Here is a 22,895-nt window from a genome sequence, read left to right as displayed (position 1 = left end):
TAATCATCATGGTCAAAATACGTTGATGGGTAAATCCTTCTCTTTTTGTTGTATGTTATATATTTTAAAATTCGTATTAATATGCATCTGGTTGATATTTTGGAATATAACCTTTGTATCTGTTAAAGTGATAGTAATGTTTGTTTACCTTAAACTATATTTGAGTAAGTGTTGAAGAAATAAGGAATGGTGTTTTTGTCCTGTCATCTAACATCACTGCTCATTTTTCAGGACAGTATGTGCAGGCCTTTCGCACTCATCCCCAGGAACCTCTCTATAACCTCTGTATAGGCCTGACCTTTATTCACATGGCATCCCAGAAGTATGTATTAAAGAGACATGCTCTTATTGTGCAGGTAATTCATTTGGATTCCTCACTACTTGATTTTATGTTCTTTAAAAATGAATATACTTAATGCTTTTATTTCCCTGCTTCAAAAGTAGTATCTGCTTAGTGCACCTGTTGGGAGTATCCATTCCTGTGTTCAGCACTCATGGATCAACATATAGGAGTACTCCTGGCCAAGACTTACACAGCCATGTGGAAGGGATGCACAGCCAGATCAGAAGAGAAGGGTCAGGCAGAATCTTAGGGAATCCTGTGCAGGCTTTCTTGTATTCTGGAGCCTCAGAGGCTTCCAGCCTTACAGGTCCTAAAGAGTTTTTAAATTAGTTTTTAAAAATAATACAGACATACAATAATGTATGGATACGTGCTTGTGTGACTGTTTCCTTACGTCATCACCACGAATTGCTCTTTTAAAGTCGTAGTTCATAAAGCCATTTGCATCACCTTTTTGTTTTCTTGTTTACCTCCTTAACATAGCGTGTCTCCCTAGTGAAAATACAAACTCCAAGATCCTCTAGTGAAAATACAAACTCCAAGAGGTCAGAGACCTGGTCTGTCTCATTCACCCCTGTATCCTCAGAACTTCTGCTTTTGTTTCAGTTTTCATGTTTGATGCATGTATATACCTGTTTTTTAAGTAATTAGGGAAGGAAAGTAAATGTTCTTTCTTAGATATTTGTCTTTGAATTTCTCATTTTTAAACACATAGATTTGATTCTTCTGAGATTAATAGCTTGTCTGCTATTACTTAACAGAGAGCCATGTTTTTCAGTAGAAGTCATATTCATGTACTCAAATGGATTCATTTATCATGCAGAAAATATGACTTGTTTATTGAGCATACTTTTTATTCCTAGAATGCATTAATTCTAACAAATTCCTTAATTTTTATTATTTATTAACTTATGAAGAAAAATTTGTGACCATTTATTACATACCAGATCACCCAGGAAATAATTGCATTTTATTTTTTATACATACAAATCTGTTGATTTAATGCTCAGGTAATATATTTGCTTAATTGCTTATATCAGTTACTTGCATCTTGGCAGTTTGTAGCTTTCTGTGCATGGTAGAAGTTGAAGTTGCATTGAAGAGGAAAGTGAATACAGGAAGACGTGAAGAAGCAAGTTGCTTTTTTGGATGCTGTGACACACAGAGAGCCTGCTTCATTATAGCTATGCTCTGAAATAATCAGTTTCTCCATAAAGCTATTGAGTCAGAAGCTTTCAGAGGGGAAAAGAGAAAATCAAGTTTTTTAACATTAAAAAGTTATTAAGGCTCTGAGAGGTATATAAAAGGTACCATTTAACCAGAAAGGTCAGATATACTCAAGTGAGTTTGTTCCTGAGGATGCAACTTTCTAAATTATCATCATAAGAGCTTGGAGTTTATATTGTGGTCAAGCTTTTAGACATGTATCTCAAACCTAAAATTTTACTAGCCTCTAATGCCACAAAAACCAACTTGAAACCATAGAAATATATATTCTCTGTTTTACATTATGGGTCTTTGCTAGCTAGTTGTTACATTTGGCTTTGTTTTCTGTGAATTTTTTGTCTTTAGTTAAAAAAAAATATCTCCTTTACACTTTTGGAAGAAATCTGAACTATATTATGATATGACACTGTACCACAGACATATATTCTTTTAGGGTGAGACTGTCTTTAAAAAAAAAATTGGGGGGACTTCTTGGTGGTCCATTGGTTAAGACTCCACACTTCTAATGTAGCGGATGCGGGTTCAATCCCTGATTGGGAAACTAAGATCCCACATGCTGCACAGCGTAGCCAAAAATAGAAAATTGTATTCCTGCCCCTGCACTTGCTTGTCAAATGACTGAACTATTGAATTATTATTATTATCTTTTCTCTTTGGTAGGGCTTTTCCTTTCTTAATCGATACCTCAGTTTACGTGGGCCTTGCCAGGAGACATTCTACAACTTGGGCCGTGCCCTTCACCAACTGGGGCTGCAACATCTTGCAATCCACTATTATCAGAAGGCCCTGGAGCTCCCTCCACTTGTGGTAGAGGTACTGTATGATTTACTTTGAAAAACTGAGGAGACACTTCATCTATCGATAAGTTGCAGTTAGCTCAGTATTGTGGTGAAATTAATCATAGCTTATATATTAAAATGTATTCTCCCCTTACTGAATGCACTTATTTAATTATGTTCAGCAACAAGTAATTGTTTGACATCCTCACCTACTGACCTAATCAGCAACCATGTGGACACATATGACTTATGGTTATGACCCTTGCGGTTATCCTAAGATAGCCCCAGTGGTTTACAGGTTGAGCTGGTACACAGGAACCCTGAGTATTGAGTTCTGTAGCCATTATTCATTTTCAAGTTCAAAAATGTAGCTAACATACTTCTTTCTAGAGATTAAAGATCAGTATAAACATAGTTTTGTTTAAGTTAATGTAATATAGGGTGAAGTGTTGCCAATACTATGATAATCTGTGTTTAAAGCCTAATTTCTGAAGGAAAGTATGTTATCATTACTCAGTTTTAAAAATTGCACTCATAATCCCTCATTCCCTCACAACTCTTTTCTGTTACCCTTGTACAGCTTTAGTCGTTAGGCAAATGAGTACCTGCTCTTATAGTTCTGCTGATGAAATACATACACTTTTGTGTTCTTAACTTCATAAATAATTTATGTATTGCTCCTTAAGCTTTATAGGGCAACATTTTTCATTGATGCAGATGTTCTTAGTTGACTCCAAAATTTTGTGGGAGAAGAATAGGAATATAGACGTAATCTACTCCATTGAGGTAATTGGTTGGGTTATTTAAGTAGGAAAAAAAAGTAATAACACCCATAGGGTAGTCATTATAATCAATTTGGTGTATGCCCTTCTAGACCTATGTTTTATATGCCTTTCTGTTATATAGTACAGATATTTTTTTTCTCATCTGGTCATTTGTGTTATGATTTTTTTTCTACATGCAGAAGTTTTACATTTTTTATGAAGTCATATCAGTCTTTCTAGTTCCTACTTTTGGCATTTATTATACTTAAAAGGGCTTTTCCTACCAAGGTTATATTATTATTCAACTGTATTTTTTCTTCTATGGTTTCATTTTTTTTTTACTCTTAAATCCTAATTCATCTGGTGTTTATTCTGCTATGTCTTGTGAATGAAACTTTTTTTCTTTAACTTATTGGTTAGACATTTAAAAATATTTGATGAAACAGTTACTATAACAATTAACTGAAGTCAGCATTACCTGATAAAAATGTATATTCAAGATATATGCTTAGTTTTATAAATTTTTTCAGTAATATGAATTTTAATAGTTTTTTGAACACTTACAAAAGCTGTTTATTTGCCATAAAATTGTCCTGGCTGTCAGTTTGAAATATACTCATTTTTGTATTTTCCCCCCTAGGGTATAGAAATTGACCAGATAGACTTACGAAGAGATATTGCCTACAACTTGTCTCTCATATATCAGAACAGCGGGAATACTGGAATGGCTCAGAAACTTTTATTTACTTACTGTTCTATATAAAGCCCCTCAGCTGGGGAAGGAGCTTGGGCAGCTGCTGTGCATGGACCAGTATTTTCTGTCTCAGGGCTTATTATTAACCCCAAGATGGACATAAATTCATGATTATCTGTGTTTCATTTTTAATATGTGATAATTATCTTTTGATAGATTGGCAAAATTATCACTCCTACAAGAATTTTATATTGTTCTGTCATTTTCCTTTACCAGTTTTTTGTAAGTTGTCCCCCAAACTGAAGTGGACATTAGTAGCCATTGAACCAGCATTGAGTTGAGTACACTACTTTTTTTCCACACCATTTATTCATTTGTGTATGTAATACCACATATTAAACACCTGCTGTATACCAGGCACTGTAATAGTTGTGTTTGGAATACAGTAGTAAGAGAGATGTTACCTCTCAATACAGTTCTTTGAATACAGACCTTGAGCATATGTTTATTTGAAAGAAATATTTGCTACATATGTATTTCTACATACATCATTGTTGTCAGTCATCCATTTTCTTAGTGCCCTGTTGTTATCACCGTAGTCTTTGAGATATACAGAAAAGGAGGTTGCTTAGTAAAAGAAAGACAAATTGGGACTCTGATGTCAGCACAATTATGTAATTCACTTTGCTCCTTGGAAAATTGTTTTAAATGGTTATGTGGTGGGAAGACAAGTAATTGAGCTAATCTTTTGTTTTTCACCTGCATGTATCTTAGCTATAAAGGCAGGCCTGGGAGGCTGGGCTTAATTCATAGCAACCTATTGTGATGCAAATTTTTTTTAAAAAAGCATTTTCAGTGTTTGGCTTTCTGGCCAAAAGAAAAAAAGAGAACTAGATTCAGTAACATGATCTGGTTTCCATTTTAAGATCACTAGGAATGTAGGAAGACTAGGGAATTTTATGTATGAAATAAAGTATTGCTGATGAAAAGACCCTGATGCTGGGAAAGAGTCAGGGCAGGAGGAGAAGGGGACGACAGAGGACGAGATGGTTGGATGACATCACTGACTCAATGGACATGGGTTTGGGTGGACTCTGGGAGTTGGTGATGGACAGGGAGGCCTGGCGTGCTGCAGTTCATGGGGTCGCAAAGAGTTGGACACGACTGAGTGACTGAACTGAACTGATGAAGTAGAAGCAGATTAAAAACCTTTTACTTATCTCAAATATTGTATATTATTGGGTCTAAGATAATAGTATTTGTTAGACATACTGTTGGTTTAATAATAGCTTTTTAGAGTTTCTTTTTAGGAGGAAACAAATGCTGTAGTAAATGTCCATGTGGATTTTAAGTCCCAGTCCACTTGTATGTGGAAAACAAGTATGAGACTTAGGATGAAAGAAGTACAGGGGACTTTAAGAATTCTTACCACTATTTACACTGTATATATAATTTTGTAGTTGAGAAGCAGAATTGGTATGTAATAAGTAAATGTATGGTACTCTGTGTGTGTGTATGTGTATATATAGAATTTAAATAAACTTTATTTTTGTAATTAAAGTTGTTTCATATGTTTATATATATTTGTTGTATTTCATGCCATTTGCAGGTAATGATAAAGCTGACTGTGATAGACTGCTTAGATAGATTAATGACTTGGAATCCTTGTGGAGTTGAGTACTCTGCATTCAGAGTTTCTCTCTTGAATTAAACTCACTGTGCTGTAACTCCAGGATCTGCTAAATAGCCTTGGAAGACACAGTAGATCTCTCTAGTAGTTATATAAGGGGGAAAAAAGCTGATAATTGCAAAAGTTTGTTTATCATTTAAGACTGTAACTACCATTTGCTGAGCGTTTTCACTATGCTACTGTGTTTTAAGTATGGTGCAGGATATTTTAGAGACCTTAACTCTGATTCTCTCAGAGAATCACCTGTAAGGAAGTTGTTATTGTTGTAGTTACTATCATCCCTGGCGTGCTGTGGTTCATGGGGTTGCAAAGAGTTGGACACAACTGAGCGACTGAACTGAACTGATTATCATCCCCGTTTTATTTAAAGAGATTAAATAGCATGCTGAAGATCACTAGCAAGCTACTCCTTGCTCAGAGATGTTCCTTTTGAGGAACTGCAGGAACATTTCCTGCAGTTCAGAGTAACAACTTAAAAAGTGAACATGTTTACTTTAGAAAGAAAAAGGAGATGGGCAGTTATTTTTTCTATCCTTCAGGCCTTCTATTTTTTTTTAATTAAAAGTTTTTGTTTTCTTTTTTTAATTTAATATTAATTTATTTATAATGTTGTGTTTGTTTCAGGTGTATAGAAAAGTGATTCAGTTATACACATATTCATTCTTCTTCAGATTCTTTTCCCAATAGGTTATTATAGAATATTGAGTAGAGTTTCCTGTATCATACAGTAGGTCCTTGTTGACTGTCTTACATATTGTTCAGTTGCCAAGTCTTGTCCAACTCTTTGTAACCCCATGATTGCAGCATGTCAGGGTTCACTGCTCCTCACTGTCTCCCAAAGTTTGCCCAAGTTTGTGTCCATTGAGTTTGTGATTCTATCCAGCCTCTCATCCTCTGCTGCCCTTTCTACTCCTTTTGCCTTCAGTCTTTCCCAGCATCAAGGTCTTTTCCAGTGAGTCGGCTTTTTGCATCAGGTGGCCAGAGTATTGGAGCTTCACCTTGGGCATTAGTCCTTCCAGTGAGTATTCAGGGTTGATTTCCTTTAGGATTGACTGGTTTGATCTCCTTGCTGTCCAAGGGACTCTCAAGAGTCTTCTCCAGCACCATAATTCAAAGCATCAACTCTTTGACACTCAGCCTTCTTTATGGTTCAGCTCTCAAATCCATACATGACTACTGGAACAACCATAGCTTTGACTAGATGGACCTCTGTTGGAAAAGTAATGTCTCTGGTTTATAATATGCTGGCTAGGTTGGTCGTAGCTTTCCTTCCAAAAAAGGAAGTGTCTTCTAATTTCATGACTGCAGTCACCATCCACAATGATTTTGGAGCCCAAGAAGAGAAAATCTGTCACTGCTTCCACTTTTTCCCCTTCTAATTGCCATAAAATGATGGGACCAGATGCTTTGGTATTAGTGTTTTTAATATTGAGTTTCAAGCCAGCTTTTTCACTCTCCCCTTTCACCCTCATCACAAAGCTCTTTAATTCCTCTTCAGTTTCTGCCATTAGAGTGTAACCATCTGCATATCTGAGGTTGTTGATATTTCTCCTGGCAATCTTGATTCCAGCTTGTAATTCATCCAACTTGGCATTTCACATGATGTACTCTGCATATAAATTAAATCAACAGGGTGACAGTATATAGCCTTATACTCCTTTCCCAGTTGTGAACCAGTCAGTTGTTCCATGTCTGGTACTGTTGTTTCTTGACCCACATACAGGTTTCTCAGGAGATGGGTAAGATGGTCTGGTATTCCCATCTCTTTAAGAATTTTCCAGTTTGTTGTGATCCACACAGTCAAAGGCTTTTACATAGTCAGTGAAGCAGAGTAGATGTTTTTCTGGAATTCCCTTGCTTTCTCTATGATTCAGACAGTTTTGGCAATTTGATCTCTGGTTCCTCTGCCTTTTCTAAACCCAGCTTGTACATCTGGAAGTTCTCAATTCAAGTATTGCTGAAGCCTAGCTTGAAGGATTTTGAGCATAACCTTTCTAGCATGGGAATTGAGCGCAATTGTCCGGTAGTTTGAACATCCTTTGGCATTGCCCCTCTTTGGGATTGGAATGAAAACTGACCTTTTCCAGTCCTGTGGCCACTGCTGAGTTTTCCAAAGTTGCTGGCATATTGATTGCAGCACTTTCACAGCATTATCTTTTAGGATTTGAAATCGCTCAATTGGAATTCCACTAGCTTTGTTCGTAGTGATGCTTCCTAAGGCCCACTTGACTTCACACTCCAGGATGTCTAGCCCTAGGTGGGTGATCACAACATTGTGGTTATCTGGGTCATTAAGATCTTTTTTGTATTGTTTTGTGTATTCTTGCCACCTCTTAAAACTCTGCTTCTGTTAGGGCCATACTGTTTCTGTCCTTTATTGTGCCCATCTTTGCTTGAAATGTTCCCTTGGTAGCTCTGATTTTCTTGAAGAGATCTGTAGTCTTTCCCATTCTGTTGTTTTCCTCTGTTGCTTTTATTGATCACTTACGAAGGCTTTCTTATCTCTCCTTACTATTCTTTGGAATGCTGCATTCAGGTGGATATATTTTTCCTTTTCTCCTTTGCCTTTTGTTTCTCTTAGCTATTTGTAAGATCTCCTCAGACAACCATTTTGCCTTTTTGCATTTTTTTTTCTTGGGGATAGTTTTGATTACCGTCTCCTGTACAATGTTGTTAAGCTCTGTCCTTAGTTCTTCAGACGTAAGAATTAGCAGGTGAGGTGGGGCTAAAAATTGGTGAAGCAGTTGTAAATCTGTTAAGCTGCTAGATTTTCCTAGTTGCCATGTTCACCTAGAGTAGGTTCCCACTTCACCCATGCCCTGCAGAACACCAGTGGTTAATTTTCTGGAGCTGCTGAATGAGGATCATGGGATTCGGGAAAACCGGGCATAGCCAAAGGCAGAGTGTTACACTGAAAGCAGGGGATTAAATGAAAATCTACACACCTAACAGTGATCTCAGCATCCTCCTATTAAACTCCCAGAAAACTGGCAACAAAGTTAACATCCTTCAAGCAGGGGATTAGAGAAAATTCTCTCAAAAATCCTAGAAAAAAGACCTTTATATTCTCTCAGCTGCGGCCTCCACCAGTGCACACATCCCTCCCACTTTAACTAAGCCCCAGTCAGCTCCAGGATACCTTGCTATTCATCTGAACAGGCAGCTTATGATCATTAGACATTTGAGGAAAGCCTCTGAAAAGAGAGGCATTCATATAAACAAATGGGTAGGGGACTGGAACTCAGGGAATAGAACCAGTGCAGGAAGTAGAGAAATACAGAAAATGTAATTAATATTCTCAGATGAAAGAATATTATATATATGAAAGTGCTGCACTCAATATGTCAGCAAATTTGGAAAACTCAGCAGTGGCCACAGGACTGGAAAAGGTCAGTTTTCATTCCAATCCCAAGAAAGGCAATGCCAAGTACCAGACAATTGCACTCATCTCACACGCTAGTAAAGTAATGCTCAAAATTCTCCAAGCCAGGCTTCAACAATATGTGAACCGTGAGCTTCCTGATGTTCAAGCTGGTTTTAGAAAAGGCAGAGGAACCAGAGATCCAATTGCCAACATCCGCTGGATCATCGATAAAGAGAGTACCAGAAAAACATCTATTTCTGCTTTATTGACTATGCCAAAGCCTTTGACTGTGTGGATCACAATAAACTGTGGAAAATTCTGAAAGAGATGGGAATACCAGACCACCTGACCTGCCTCTTGAGAAACCTATATACAGGTCAGGAAGCAACAGTTAGAACTGGACATGGAACAACAGATTGGTTCCAAATAGGAAAAGGAGTACGTCAAGGCTATATATTGTCACCCTGCTTATTTAACTTATATGCAGAGTACCTCATGAGAAATGCTGGGCTGGAAGAAGTACGAGCCGGAATCAAGATTGCCAGGAGAAATATCAGTAACCTCAGATATGCAGATGACACCACCCTTATGGCAGAAAGTGGACAGGACCTAAAAAGCCTCTTGATGAAAGTGAAAGAGGAGAGTGAAAAAGTTGGCTTAAAGCTCAACATTCAGAAAACCAAGATCATGGCATCTGGTCCCATCACTTCATAGCAAATAGATGGGGAAACAGTGGAAATAGTGTCAGACTTTATTTTTGGGGGCTCGAAAATCACTGCAGATGGTGACTGCAGCCATGAAATTAAAAGACGCTTACTCCTTGGAAGGAAAGTTATGACCAACCTAGATAGCATATTGAAAAGCAGAGACATTACTTTGCCAACAAAGGTCCGTCTAGTCAAGGCTATGGTTTTTCCAGTGGTCATGTATGGATGTGAGAGTTGGACTGTGAAGAAAGCTGAGTGCCGAAGAATTGATGCTTTTAAACTGTGGTGTTGGAGAAGACTCTTGAGAGTCCCTTGGACTGCAAGGAGATCCAACCAGTCCATTCTAAAGGAGATCAGTCCTGGGTGTTCTTTGGAAGGAGTGATGCTAAAGCTGAAACTCCAGTACTTTGGCCATCTCATGCGAAGAGTCCACTCACTGGAAAAGACTCTGATGCTGGGAGGGATTGGGGGCAGGAGGAGAAGGGGACAGCAGAGGATGAGATGGCTGGATGGCATCACCGACTCGATGGGCGTGAGTCTGAGTGAACTCTGGGAGTTGGTGATGGACAGGGAGGCCTGGCGTGCTGCGATTCATGGAGTTGGACACGACCTAACAACTGACTTGAACTGAACAGAAGAGAAAAGTGCTGTAAAAAGCAATATTCAAAAAATAAAATATCAAATTAAAAATGTAACTTCCAGAATTAGTGCTATGAAAGGGTTGGGGAAAAATAGAATTTTAAAAAGGTAAAAGCGAAAATTGAAGAGAGAATTTCAGATGAGAAAATTAAAAGCTATAGAACAGTCTAAATGACAAGTTCTTTGTGGCAATTACCAGATCTTACAAATTCATTTATATTTTAAAGTGTGTGATTGCTTGATTTATAATAATTTCAGTAGGAGGAACAGTGATTTTTTTATATGCAGTAGATGGCAGTACATTCTATAAATTGGGAATTGTATTTCATCATTTCATTGTCTTAATACAATTATGCCAGCTTTTGATATTTTTCCTCCAAAATAAGCCTAACTACTTTTATTAGAGGAGAAAAAATTTCAATATCCCTCTCCACATTTGGGCTTATATCATATCCCAAAAGCTTTGTCCCTTTGCACTGCTCTCTGTTAGCATGGAGAGGACAGCTGGAGCCCTGTGTTTCTTGCTGCCCTGAGCAAAAGAATGTCTAGGAATTATCAAAGGTACACACATCATACAAGATAGATTTTTTTCTAATTTTTGGACTCAAGCAAACTAGGATCAGAGTGAGAATTAGCAGCACCACTTGGCATTTTAGTAAAGACACGCAAATGTGTTTCTATTTAGAAAATGGCCTTCAAGCAAGCGAAGAAAGAGAAAGCTGAATAAAGATACCTCCACTCATGGGCCCACAGCTTTGCCGAGTCAGTCCTGGAATAGCCAGTTGTAAGGATGTGAGTTGTTGCCTCTTTCTAGAGCTATGTAGTGGTGTAGATTAATTTCAGTTTCTAGTTTTAGAGAAGTATGAATGCAGCCAAACAAGTGTCTCTTATTTAGGCCCACCTGGCAGCCCACTCCAGTATTCTTGCCTGGAGAATCCAAGGGATGGAGGAGGAGCCTGGTGGGCTGCCGTCTATGGGGTTGCATGGAGTCGGACACGACTGAAGTGACTTAGCAGCAGCAACAGCATATCTATAGGCAGTTGAAAGAGGTATTTTTCTAACAAATGCTTTGCATAATTAGTTCTGCCTTGTTCGGACAGAGATGCTTTGATAAGTTTGTGTGTGGTGAGGCGCCTCTTCCCCCATTTCAGCTGTTCCTCTTTAGGGATTAAAGGAGGAGGAAATGTGGTGATTCTGACCACTAGAGAGAGCACGGTATTCACAGACCTTCGCAAAATCTCACGAACTCTCTGGGCCAGAGCCTGGTGAATTAGCTGGGCAGACTTTGGGTAGGCCAGAGAATCCAGAGCCGCCGTGTGCCCTACAGACAGTGCCATTTATAGTGTGCTGTGAGGCAGAAAAGGTGTGGAACACTGCTTTCGTGTCATTCTCAAGGCGCAGATTAAAACCGGCTTTGGGTGAATGAAGAATGGTTCACACTGAGTTTTAATTGCCAGATTATCAAAATGTAAAAATATCATGATAATTTCAGTAGTGTTAAATGACAGGACACAACAAACTGTAGAAAATTTTTAAAGAGATGGGAATACCAGACCACCTGACCTGCCTCCTGAGAAATCTGTATGCAGGTCAAGAAGCAACTGGACATGAAACAACAGACTGGTTCCAAATTGGGAAAGGAGTACGTCAAGGCTGTATATTGTCACCCTGCTTATTTAACTTATATGCAGAGTACATCATGCAAAATGCCAGGTTGTATAAAGCACAAGCTGGAATCAAGATTGCTGGGAGAAATATCAATAACCTCAGGTATGCAGATGACACCACCCTTTTGGCAGAAAGCCAAGAGGAACTAAAGAGCCTCTTGATGAAAGTGAAAGAGGAGAGTGAAAAGTTGGCTTAAAACTCAACATTCAGAAAACGAAGATCATGGCATCCAGGCCCATGACTTCATGGCAAATAGATGGGGAAACAAGGAAACAGTGACAGACTTGATTTTCTTGGGTTCCAAAATAACTGCAGATGGTGACTGCAGCCATGAAATTAAAGATGCTTGCTCCTTGGAAGAAAAGCTATGACCAAGCTAGACAGCATATTAAAAAGCAGAGACATTACTTAGCCAACAAAGGTCTGTCTAGTCCAAGCTATGGTTTTTCCAGTAGTCATATATGGATGTGAGAGTTGGACTATAAAGAAAGCTGAGTGCTGAAGAATTTATTCTTTTGAGCTGTGGTGTTGGAGAAGACTCTTGAGAGTCCCTTGGACTGCAAGAAGATCCAACCAATCCATCCTAAAGGAAATCAGTCCAGAATATTCATTGGAAGGATTGATGCTGAAGCTGAAGCTCCAATACTTTGGCCATCTGATGCAAAGAACTGACTCATTGGAAAAGACCCTGATGCTGGAAGACAGGAGGAGAAGGGACGACAGAGGATGAGATGGTTGGATGGCGTCACCAACTTGATGGACATGACTTTGAGTAAGTTCCGGGAGTTGGTGATTGATAAGGAAGCCTGGCATGCTGCAGTCCATGGGGTTACAAAGAGTCAGACACAACTGAGTGACTGAACTGAACTGAACTCAACTCAACTGAATTCTAACCAGTGTAAGGTGATATATCATTGTAGTTTTGGTTTGTATTTCTCTAATAATTAGTGATGTTGAGCACTTTTTCATGTCCTTTATGGCCATCTGTATGTCTTATATTTTGTTCCATTGAACTCTTTGTCTATTTCTGAGCCTATACCAAATTATTTTAATGTTTATAACTTTACAACACTTTTTTTCCTTTTTAAAAATGGCTATTTATTGGAAGTATATTTAGGGAAAAGGGCTCAGATCATCAGTGTAGGGACCAGTGAATTCTTTCAAAGTGAATACAGCCATGAAATCACCACCCAAATCAAGAAACAGAACATGACCAGCTCCCCTGTGGGTCACCCATACTCATTGCTGGTCAGAATGTCTGTGTGGTTTGAACTGTCAGTTTGATTAAGCTGGAGCTGCATTTTCCAGAATCTCTTTCTCTGAGTGGTTCCATGTTAGAGGTGGCCCGGGGAGTTTGCGTGAGATTTGAAAGGTAAAAGCAAAGCAGCAGTCATTGCTCTGATGATCACTGGTTAGATATGGTGGCAAACACAGAGGTGGGTTCCATTTTATCTGTGCTCTTTTCTGCTCTGCATCCAGCTCCTCTTTCTAACTGCCAGCTCTGTTGTCCAAAAGTAGAGCAAACCTCCAGCACATGCCACAGCTTTCAGCAGATTTCACCAGCTTCCCTCCTGTGTTTTCACCCTGGCAGCTGAAAAAGCACGACTTTTGAGGTTTTCATTTTATAAATCTTTAAATGTGGGGGAAAGTTGTGTTCAATTAGAGACTGTGGTAAATGGAATTTAAAAATCTAAAATAAAAAAATTTTTTTTAATTTAAAAACCACTTCAGGGCTTCAGCAAGGCTGGGGATTGACTGCTCTGATTCTCCAGCTCCTTCTGGACTGTCACTTTCCTCCATTGTCCTGCACTGTATGAGGTCTTCTTCCTTATTTAACACAACTCAGTGACTCTAACTGTCTTAATTAAACCTATAAAGAAGGACATTGATTTTTGTAGGTTTCTTTTATATCCTACTAATTTATTAATTCTTTCACTGTTTGAGTTAGCATTATCATTTATCCCCTGGAGTTTTCCAGGTGTGCTGTCATATCATCTGCAAGAAGAGATAACTTTACTTTTTCTTTATCCATTCTTACAGCTGTGATTTTTCTAATTCCACTGTTTAATACTTCTGTTATAACAGTGTTGAGTAGTAATGGAGATCATGCACCTCCGTGCCTTGGCTCCTGGAATAAGATTATGTGTGTATATAATTTATGTGTGCAGCTGACTGTTCCTCCAACTCTTATCCCACTGCATTAGAAAATCCATGTGTTTGATGTGTGGCAGAAACCAACAAATATTGTAAAGCAACTATCCTTCAATTAAAAATAATTTAAAAAATAAATACAAAAAAGAAAATCTATGTTCTGATATCTCTGCCTCAAAAACAAAGGACTTAATAGATGACCCACTCCAGGGCAGGAAGGTAAAACCCTTTGGATAGAATCAGGACTCAAATCCTAGATTTTTAAATTCCATTTACCACAGTCTCTAATTGAACACAACTTTCCCCCACATTTAAAGATTTATAAAATGAAAATACAGGTGCTCTGATGAAAAAAATTGCATATATATGGACTTGTACAGTACAAACTTATGTTGTTCAAGGATCAACATATATATAATTTTATATTATACATTTTATAATATATATATTGTATGAATACATATTATATATTTTATTTGTAGATAAGTAAAATGAAATCTATATTTCTATATGTATTTGTTCTTGTTAAAAACTCTCAATTCCTATTTTCTTGAGTATTTTTATCTTCAGTGGATGTTGATTTTTATCATAGGCTTCTTCAGCATCTATGGAAATCTTTATGACTTTTTCCATGGATTTTTTAGTATTTTTTCCCCTTAGATTTTTAATGTTATATGATATAAACAGACATCCTAATGTTGAACATTACTTGCATTCCTGGAATACATCCCACTTGATGGTGGTGGTGGTGATTGTTCTGCCACTCAGTCATGTTCCACTCTCTGCGGACTCCATGCCAGGCTTCCCTGTCCTTCACCAACTCCCAGAGCTTGCTCAAACTCATGTCCACTGGGTCAGTGATGCCATCCAACCATCTCATCCTCTGTCGTCCCCTTCTCCTTCCGCCTTCAGTCTTTCCCAGCATCAGGGTTGGAGTCTGTTTGCTGATATTTTAGTGTTTTGCCTGACTATTCATGAGTAATATTGTCCTGTAGGGTTTTTTTGGGGGTACCATCTTTATCGGGTTGTGATATCAGTGTTATACTTTCCTTAAAAAAGAAAGTATTAAGAAGTTTCTCTTTCTTTTAATGCCCTGGAGTAATGATGAAGCATTTGGGTACCAGTCTTTGAAGGTTTGGTAGAATTCTGTGTTCATGTTAGACAGTATATTAATAGCTTTCTCTATGTCTTCTGTAGAAATTAGTCTGTTAAAGCTTTCTGTAACTAGGTGGATCAATTTTGGTCATCTATATTTCCTTGGGAAATTACCCCTTTTATCTAAGTTTTCACATTTGCAGAAATATGTGCAAAGAAGTCTCTTATGACTTTTAAAATTTCTTCTGTTTCAGTGGTTATTTCCGCCTAGTCATTTTTTGCCATTTATGCCTCCTCCCTTTTTAATGATCAAATTAACTAGTGGTTTGTCTATTTTGTTATTTTTTCTTATTTATTTTAATTAAAGACTGATTACAATATTGTGTTGGTTTATGCCATACATCAACATGGATCAGCCATAGGTATGCATATGTCGCCTCACTCCCACCCCTCACCCCATCCCACCCCTGTAGGTTGTCACAGAGCCCCGATTTGAGGTCCTTAAGTAAGTAAGTGAAGTCGCTCAGTCGTGTCCGACTCTTTGCGACCCCATGGACAGTAGCCTGCACCAGGCTCCTCCGTCCATGGGATTTTCTAGGCAAGAGTACTGGAGTGGGTTGCCATTTCCTTCTCCAGGCAATCTTCCCAACCCAGGGATCGAACCCAGTTCTCCCACATTGTAGACAGATGCTTTACCGTCTGAGCCACCAGGGAAGTCCTTGAGTCATAGCAAATTCCCACTGGCTATCTGTTTTACATATGTTAGTGTATGTATTTCTTTACTACTCTCTCCGTTCATCTTATCCTCTCCTTACTACCCCACCTACCACTCTCCATGTCCATAAGTCTGTTCTCTATCTGTATTTCCATTGCTGCTCTACAAATAGGTTCATCAGCACCATCTTTCTAGAATCCATATATACGTGTTGATATGTGATATTTGTGTTCCTTTTTATGGCTAATATTCCACCGTATATGTACCACACTTCTTTATCCATTCATCTGTTGATGGACATCTAGGTTGCTTCCTTGTCCTAGCTATTGTAAATAGTGCTGTAATGAACATTGGTGTACATATGTCTTTTTAAATTATGATTTTTCTCAGGGTATATGTCCAGTAGTGGGATTGTTGGGTCAGATGGTGGTTTTATTCCTAGATTTTTAGGTAACCTCCATACTGTTCTTCATAGTGGTTATACTGATTTACATTCCCACCAACAGTATAAGAGGGTTCCCTATTCTCCACACCCTCTTCAGCATTTATTGTTGTAGACTTTTTCATGTTGGCCATTCTGACTGGTGTGAGGTGGTATCTCACTGTAGTTTTGATTTGCATTTCTCTAATAATGAGTGATGTTGAGCATCTTTTCACGTGTTTGTTAGCCATCTGTATGTCTTCTTTGGAGAAATGTCTGTTTAGGTTTTTTTCTCACTTTTTGGTTGTGTTGTTTGTTTTTCTGGTATTGAGTTGTATGAGCTGCCTGTATATTTTGGAAATTAATCCTTTTCCAGTTGTTTCATTTGCTATTATTTTCTCCCATTTGGAGGGTTGTCTTTCCACCTTGCTTAGTGTCCTTGGCTGTGTAAAAGCTTTTAAGTTTAATCAGGTCCCACTTGTTTACTTTTGTTTTTATTTCCATTACTCTGGGAAGTAGGTCATCGAGGATCTTGCTTTGATTTATGTCATCAAGTGTTCTGCCTATGTTTTCCTCTGAGAGTTTTATAGTTTCTGGTCTTACGTTTAGATCTTTAATCCATTTTGAGTTTATCTTTGTATATGGTATTAGGAAGTGTTTTAATTTCATTTTTTTACACATCACTGTCCAGTTTTCCCGGTACTCTTATTGAAGAGGCTATCTTTGCCCCACTGTATATTCTTGCCTCCTTTATCAAAGATAAGGTGCCCATAGGTACCTGGATTTATCTCTGGGCTTTTTATCTTGTTCCATATGTCTATATTTCTGTTTTTGTGCCAGTACCATACTGTCTTGATGACTGTAACTTTATAGTCTGAAGTCAGGAAGGTTGATCCCTCCATCTCCATTCTTCCTGTTAATTTTTTAAAATAATATTTTAATTTATTTAAGTCTGTTTTTAAAATTTTCTGTCACATTTTCTGCTTTAATCTTTATTATTCCCTTTGTATTTTCTTTTGATTTACTTTATTCTTTCAGCAGTTATTTTTGGGAACTTGATTCATTGGTTTTCAGATTTTCATTTTTATTGATAAAAATGTTTAGTACTATGAATTTTTTCTGATCACTGCTTTGTTACTATTTTGTAAAGAATTTTTGCATCTCTATTCATCAGAGATTTTGACTTGTAATTTTCTTATGGTGGGCTGCCGTCTCTGGGGTCGCACAGAGTCAGACACAACTGAAGCGACTTAGCAGCAGCAGTCCTTGTTTTGGTATCAGGGTAATGCTGCCCTCATAAAATGAGTTTTGGAAGTATGCCTTCCCCCTTTATTTTTTGGGAGAGCTGACAAGGATTAGTATTCATTCTTTTATTTATTTTTGACTGCGCTGGGTCTTTGTTGCTGTGAACTGTTCGCTAGGTGTGGTGAGCGAGGCTGCTTTCTAGCGGTGGTGTGCAGGCTTCTCGTTGCAGTGTCTTCTCTTGTTGCCGAGCAAGGGCTCTGAGCACTCAGGCTTCAGTAGTTGTGACATATGGGCTCAGTAGTTGCAGTTCCCAGGCTCTAGAGCACAGGCCCAATAGTTGTGGAGCATGGGTTTAGTTGCTCCGAGGCATGTGGGATCTTCCTGGATCAAGGACCAAACCCATGTCTCCTGCATTGGCAGCTGCATTCTTTACCACTGAGCTACCAGGGAAGCTCAATTCTTCTTTAAACGTTTGATAGAATTCACCAGTGAAGCCATCTGGTCCTGGACCTTATTTTGTTGCGAGGTTTTCAATTACTGATTACTTGTTCAATCAATCCCCTCATTACTATTCAGTATGTTCCAATTTTCTATTTCTTCATAATTCAGTCTTGAAGATTGTATATTTCTAAGAATTTATGCATTTCTTATAAGTTGTCAAATTTGTTGGTGTATAATTCTTCGTAGTAATCTCTTACAATCTTCTGTATTTCTGTGGTATCAGTAGTAACATTTCTTCTGTCATTTCTGATTTTATTGGTTTGGCCAAAAAGTTCGTTTCAAAAACTGGCATGAGCTTTTTGGCCACCTCAATATTTATCTGCATCCTCTTTTTCCTTGGTGGGTCTAACTTAAGTTTTGTCAGTTTATCTTTTTGACAACAACTTCTTAGTTTCATTAATCTTTTATATTGTCTTTTTAGTCTATTTAATTCATTTCTGTTCTGTTCTTTATTTCTTTACTTCTACTAACATATTTCTTTTCCTAATTCCTCAAGGTATAGTTTTAGGTTGTTTGTGATTTTTCTCATGTCTTGAGGTAGGCATTTATTGCTAAAAATTCCTTCTTAAAACTGCTGCTGCTAAGTCGCTTCAGTCGTTTTCGACTCTGTGCAACCCCATAGATGGCAGCCCACCAGGCTCCACCATCCCTGGGATTCTCCAGGCAAGAACACTGGAGTGGGTTGCCATTTCCTTCTCCAACGCATGAAAGTGAAAAGTGAAAAGTGAAAGTGAAGTCACTCAGTCGTGTTCAACTCTTAGTGACCCCATGGACTGCAGCCTACCAGGCTCCTCCGTCCATGGGATTTTCCAGGCAAGAGTACTGGAGTGGGGTGCCATTGCCGTTTCCGTTCTTAAAACTACTATGGCTTTATCCCATAGGTTTTGGTGGGCTTCCCTGGTGGTTCTGACGTTAAAGAATCTGACCACATTGCAGGAGCTCCAGGTTTGATTCCTGGGTTCAGAAGATGCCCTGGAGAAGGGAATGGCTACCCACTCCAGTTTTCTTGCCTGGAGAATTCCATGGACAGAGGAGCCTGGTTGGTTACAGTCCATGGGTTTGCAAAGAATCAGACACGATTGAGCAACTAATACTTTCACTTTTTCATAGATTTTGGTATGTTTTATTTCCATTTTCACTTGTCTCGGGTATTATTTCTCTTATGACTTCTTCTTTGACCCATTGGTTGTTCACTGGTGTGTTGTTACTCTCCACACATATGTGAGTTTTCCAGTTTTCTTCTCCTAATTAATTTCTAGTTTTATACCACTGTTGGGAAAGATGCTTGATAGGATTTCAGTCTTCTTAAATTTATTAAGACTTGTTTTGTGGCCTAACATATCTATCCTAGAGAGTTTCAAGTGCACTTGAGAAGAATGTATTCTGCTGCTTTGGGATAGAATGTTCTATATGTATCTGTTAAGTTTATTTGATCTAGTATGTAATTTAAGGCCTGTGTTTTCTTACTGATTTTCTGTCTGTATGATCTATCCACTGATTTAAGTGGAATATGGTAGTCCCCTGATATTATTACATGGCTGTCTATTTCTCCTTTTCTGGTCTTAATATTTGCTATTATTTGCTATATATATATTATATATACACATACACATATATATGGTTGGCTGCTATATAAACCTTGTGAACTGCAACACACCAGGCTCCTCTGTCCATGGAATTCTCCAGGAAAGGATACTGGCGTGGGTAGCCATTCCCTTCTCCAGGGGATTTTCCCAACCCAGGGATTGCATCTGAGCCTTCCGCATTGCAGGCAGATTCTTAGAAAACTGCTGTGTTGGGAACATAAATATCTACATAACTAGTATATCCTCCTTTATTATTAAGTTATGCCCTTCTTTTCTTTTATTACAGTCTTTGTTTTAAATACTATAGTATTTTGTCTGATATATATAAGCATAGCTAACCCCACTTTCTTTTGGTTTCTATTGCATGGTATATCTCTTTTTTCAGGCTTTCATGTTCAGTCTGTGTTTTTAACAGGTAGAGTATCTTGTAGGCTGTCTAAATGGGTCTTGGTTTGTTTTCTTTTTTAATCAATTTGACTACTCTTTGTCTCTTGGATTTAGTTCATCTACATATAAAGTAATTATTGATAGAGATGTAGTTATTGCCATTTTGTTTATTATTTGCTAGCTGTTTTGTACTTTTTTCTGTTCTTTCTTCTTCTGTTTATCTCTGTGGTTTGATTACTTCCTTTAGTGGTATGCTTAGATTCTTTTCTTACTGTCTTTTGTATATCTCCTATAGGATTCTAACCTGTGGCTACCATGAGGCTTAATATAACAACTTATCACAGTCAATAAGTTGATAATACTTTTGAACATATTTTGAAGTTCTACATTTTGAACCCCCAAAGTTTGATATTTTTGATGTCACATATTAAATCTTATACTTTATTAATTATTATAATTATTAATAGTTATTAATTATAGCCATTAATGGTTATAAGTAATGCTAATTGATATAATTATTATAGCTATTTATTATTATAGTTAAAACTACTATAATAGTTATTTTACTATTAATTATTAAGTATTATATTATTAATTACAATTATTAATTAAATTTATTATTAATCTTAAAGTTAATATCCTATTATTTTATAATTATAAGTATTATTATAGGTATAATTATAATTATTAATTATATAGTAATATTATTAATTATTGTAGTTATTTTGTTATTTATGATAATAGTTATATTATTATTCACTGTAATGGATTCCTTTTGCTTTTACTTGTTTGGAAAACTCCATCTCTCCTTCAATTCTGAATAATAACTTTTTCCATGTAGAATATTCTTGGTTAGGACTTTTTTTTAGCACTTTGAATATATCGTGTCACTATCTTTTAGTCTGTGAGGTTTCTGTGGAAAAATATGCTCGTAATCTTATGGGAGGGTTCCCTTATATGTAATAAATTATTTTTCTCTTGCTTTTAAGATTTTCTCATTGTCTTTAACTTTTGAAATTGTAATTATAATGTGACTCTGTATTGCTCTCTTTGGGCTCATCTCTTTTGGAACTCAGACTTCCTGCATCTGGATGTCTATTTCTTTCCCCAGCTTAGGGAAATTTTCAGACACTATTATTAAAATAAGTTTCCTGTCTTTTTTTCTCTCTCTTCTCTTTCTGGGACTCCTTTAATGTGAATATTAATATGCTTCATGTCCATTAAGTCCCTTACATATTTTTTTTCATTCTTTTTCTCTTTGCTGCTCTAATTGAATGAGTTCCACTGCCTAACCTTTGAGTTGTCTGATCCTTTCTTCTGCTTCATCTGTTCTGCTGTTGAACCCGTCTAGTATATTATTCAGTTCAGTAACTGTGTTCTTTCTATTCAGTGGTTTCTTATATTTTTCATTTCTTTTTCTGTTTTTTTTTAAAAATAATTTTATTGGAATATAGTTGCTATACAATGTGCTAATTTCTGTTGTACAGCAAAATTAATCAGCTGTACATGTATCCCCTGTCTTTGGGGTTTCCTTCCCATTTAGGTCTGGAGAAGGAAATGGCAACCCACTCCAGTATTCTTTCCTGGAGAGTCCCATGGACAGAGGAGCCTGGTGGGCTGCAGTCCACGGGGTCGCAGAGAGTCAGACACAACTGAGTGACTTCACTTTCACTTTCCCATTTAGGTCCCCACAGAACATTGAATAGAGCTTACTGAGCTATACAGTAGGTTCTCATTAGTTATCTATTTTATACGTAGTATCAATAGGGTATGTATGTCAATCCCAATCTCCTAATTCATCCTACCCCCTCTTTACCATCCTTTGGTATCCATGTGTTTGTTCTCTACATCTGTGTCTCTCTTTCTGCCTTACAAATAAGGTCATCTATGAAATTAAAAGACACTTACTCCTTGGAAGGAAAGTTATGACCAACCTAGACAGCATATTAAAAAGCAGAGACATTACTTTGTCAACAAAGGTCCGTCTAGTCAAGGCTATGGTTTTTCCAGTGGTCATGTATGGATGTGAGAGTTGAACTATAAAGAAAGCTGAGCACTGAAGAGTTGATGCTTTTGAACTGTGGTGTTGGAGAAGACTCTTGCGAGTCCCTTGGACTGCAAGGAGATACAACTGGTCCATCCTAAATGAGATCAGTCCTGGGTGTTCATTGGAAGGACTGATGCTGAAGCTGAAACTCCAATACTTTGACCACCTGATGTGAAGAGCTGACTCATTTGAAAAGACCTTGATGCTGGGAAAGATTGAGGGCAGGAGGAGAAGGGGACGACAGAGGATGAGCTGGTTGGATGGCATCACCCACTCAATGGACATGGGTTTGGGTGGACTCCGGGAGCTGGTGATAGATAGGGAGGCCTGGCGTGCTGTGGTTCATGGGGTTGCAAAGAGTCGGACATGACTGAGCAACTGAACTGAACTGACTCAGTCTTCAAGGAGTGGCCTTGTGTAGAGATGAACCTTATTGTTAAGCCCATCCCCAACTTTTCATTGTCTCTCCATCCTTTGTGACTGTCCACACAGCCTATTTTATTTTTAATCATTCCCAGTAGTTGAGTGTGTGTCAAGACCTGTCCTTGTTCCGAAGGGGCATATGTCAGTCAGTACCTACATTCAGGCAGATTTGGAAGCCAGACTTTTTAGCAGCAACTTTTGAAGCATGCAGATATATACAGTCCTCTATAACTGTGATCTAGAGGTGTACCCTGGGCAACAGTTGAAAATGTCAAGGCTCCAGAGGAGTGTATTAGCTCCTTTTCAGGGAGTGAGGCAGAGGAAGAGAGCATAGATGGTGTCCTCTTGCCTATATTCCTTGAGAGCACCTCCACATGGTTCTAAACACATGCTATACCTGAATCTGGGCCAAAGCGCCAGGACAAGTGAATACCTGCTTCACAGAAAGC

At 37.9% G+C, this 22,895-nt stretch overlaps 1 protein-coding gene across 1 annotated transcript in view; it reads left to right on the top strand.

Annotated features, from left to right (window-relative positions):
• The window catches only part of GTF3C3 (general transcription factor IIIC subunit 3), a 32,561-nt gene extending 27,194 nt beyond the window's left edge, over positions 1–5,367 (top strand). The window contains exons 16-18 of the mRNA XM_027563454.1: positions 232–356; positions 2,231–2,383; positions 3,754–5,367. Coding sequence (XP_027419255.1) covers positions 232–356; positions 2,231–2,383; positions 3,754–3,876 — 401 coding nt within the window. The 3' untranslated portion in view covers positions 3,877–5,367. The remainder of the gene's footprint in view (positions 1–231; positions 357–2,230; positions 2,384–3,753) is intronic.
• The last annotated feature ends 17,528 nt before the right edge of the window (positions 5,368–22,895 follow it).

The sequence above is a fragment of the Bos indicus x Bos taurus genome, chromosome 2, assembly GCF_003369695.1.
Source record: "Bos indicus x Bos taurus breed Angus x Brahman F1 hybrid chromosome 2, Bos_hybrid_MaternalHap_v2.0, whole genome shotgun sequence".
Lineage (NCBI taxonomy): Eukaryota > Metazoa > Chordata > Mammalia > Artiodactyla > Bovidae > Bos > Bos indicus x Bos taurus.
The sequence above is the reverse complement of the archived record's forward strand: the minus strand, read 5'-3'. Positions and strand labels throughout refer to the sequence as shown.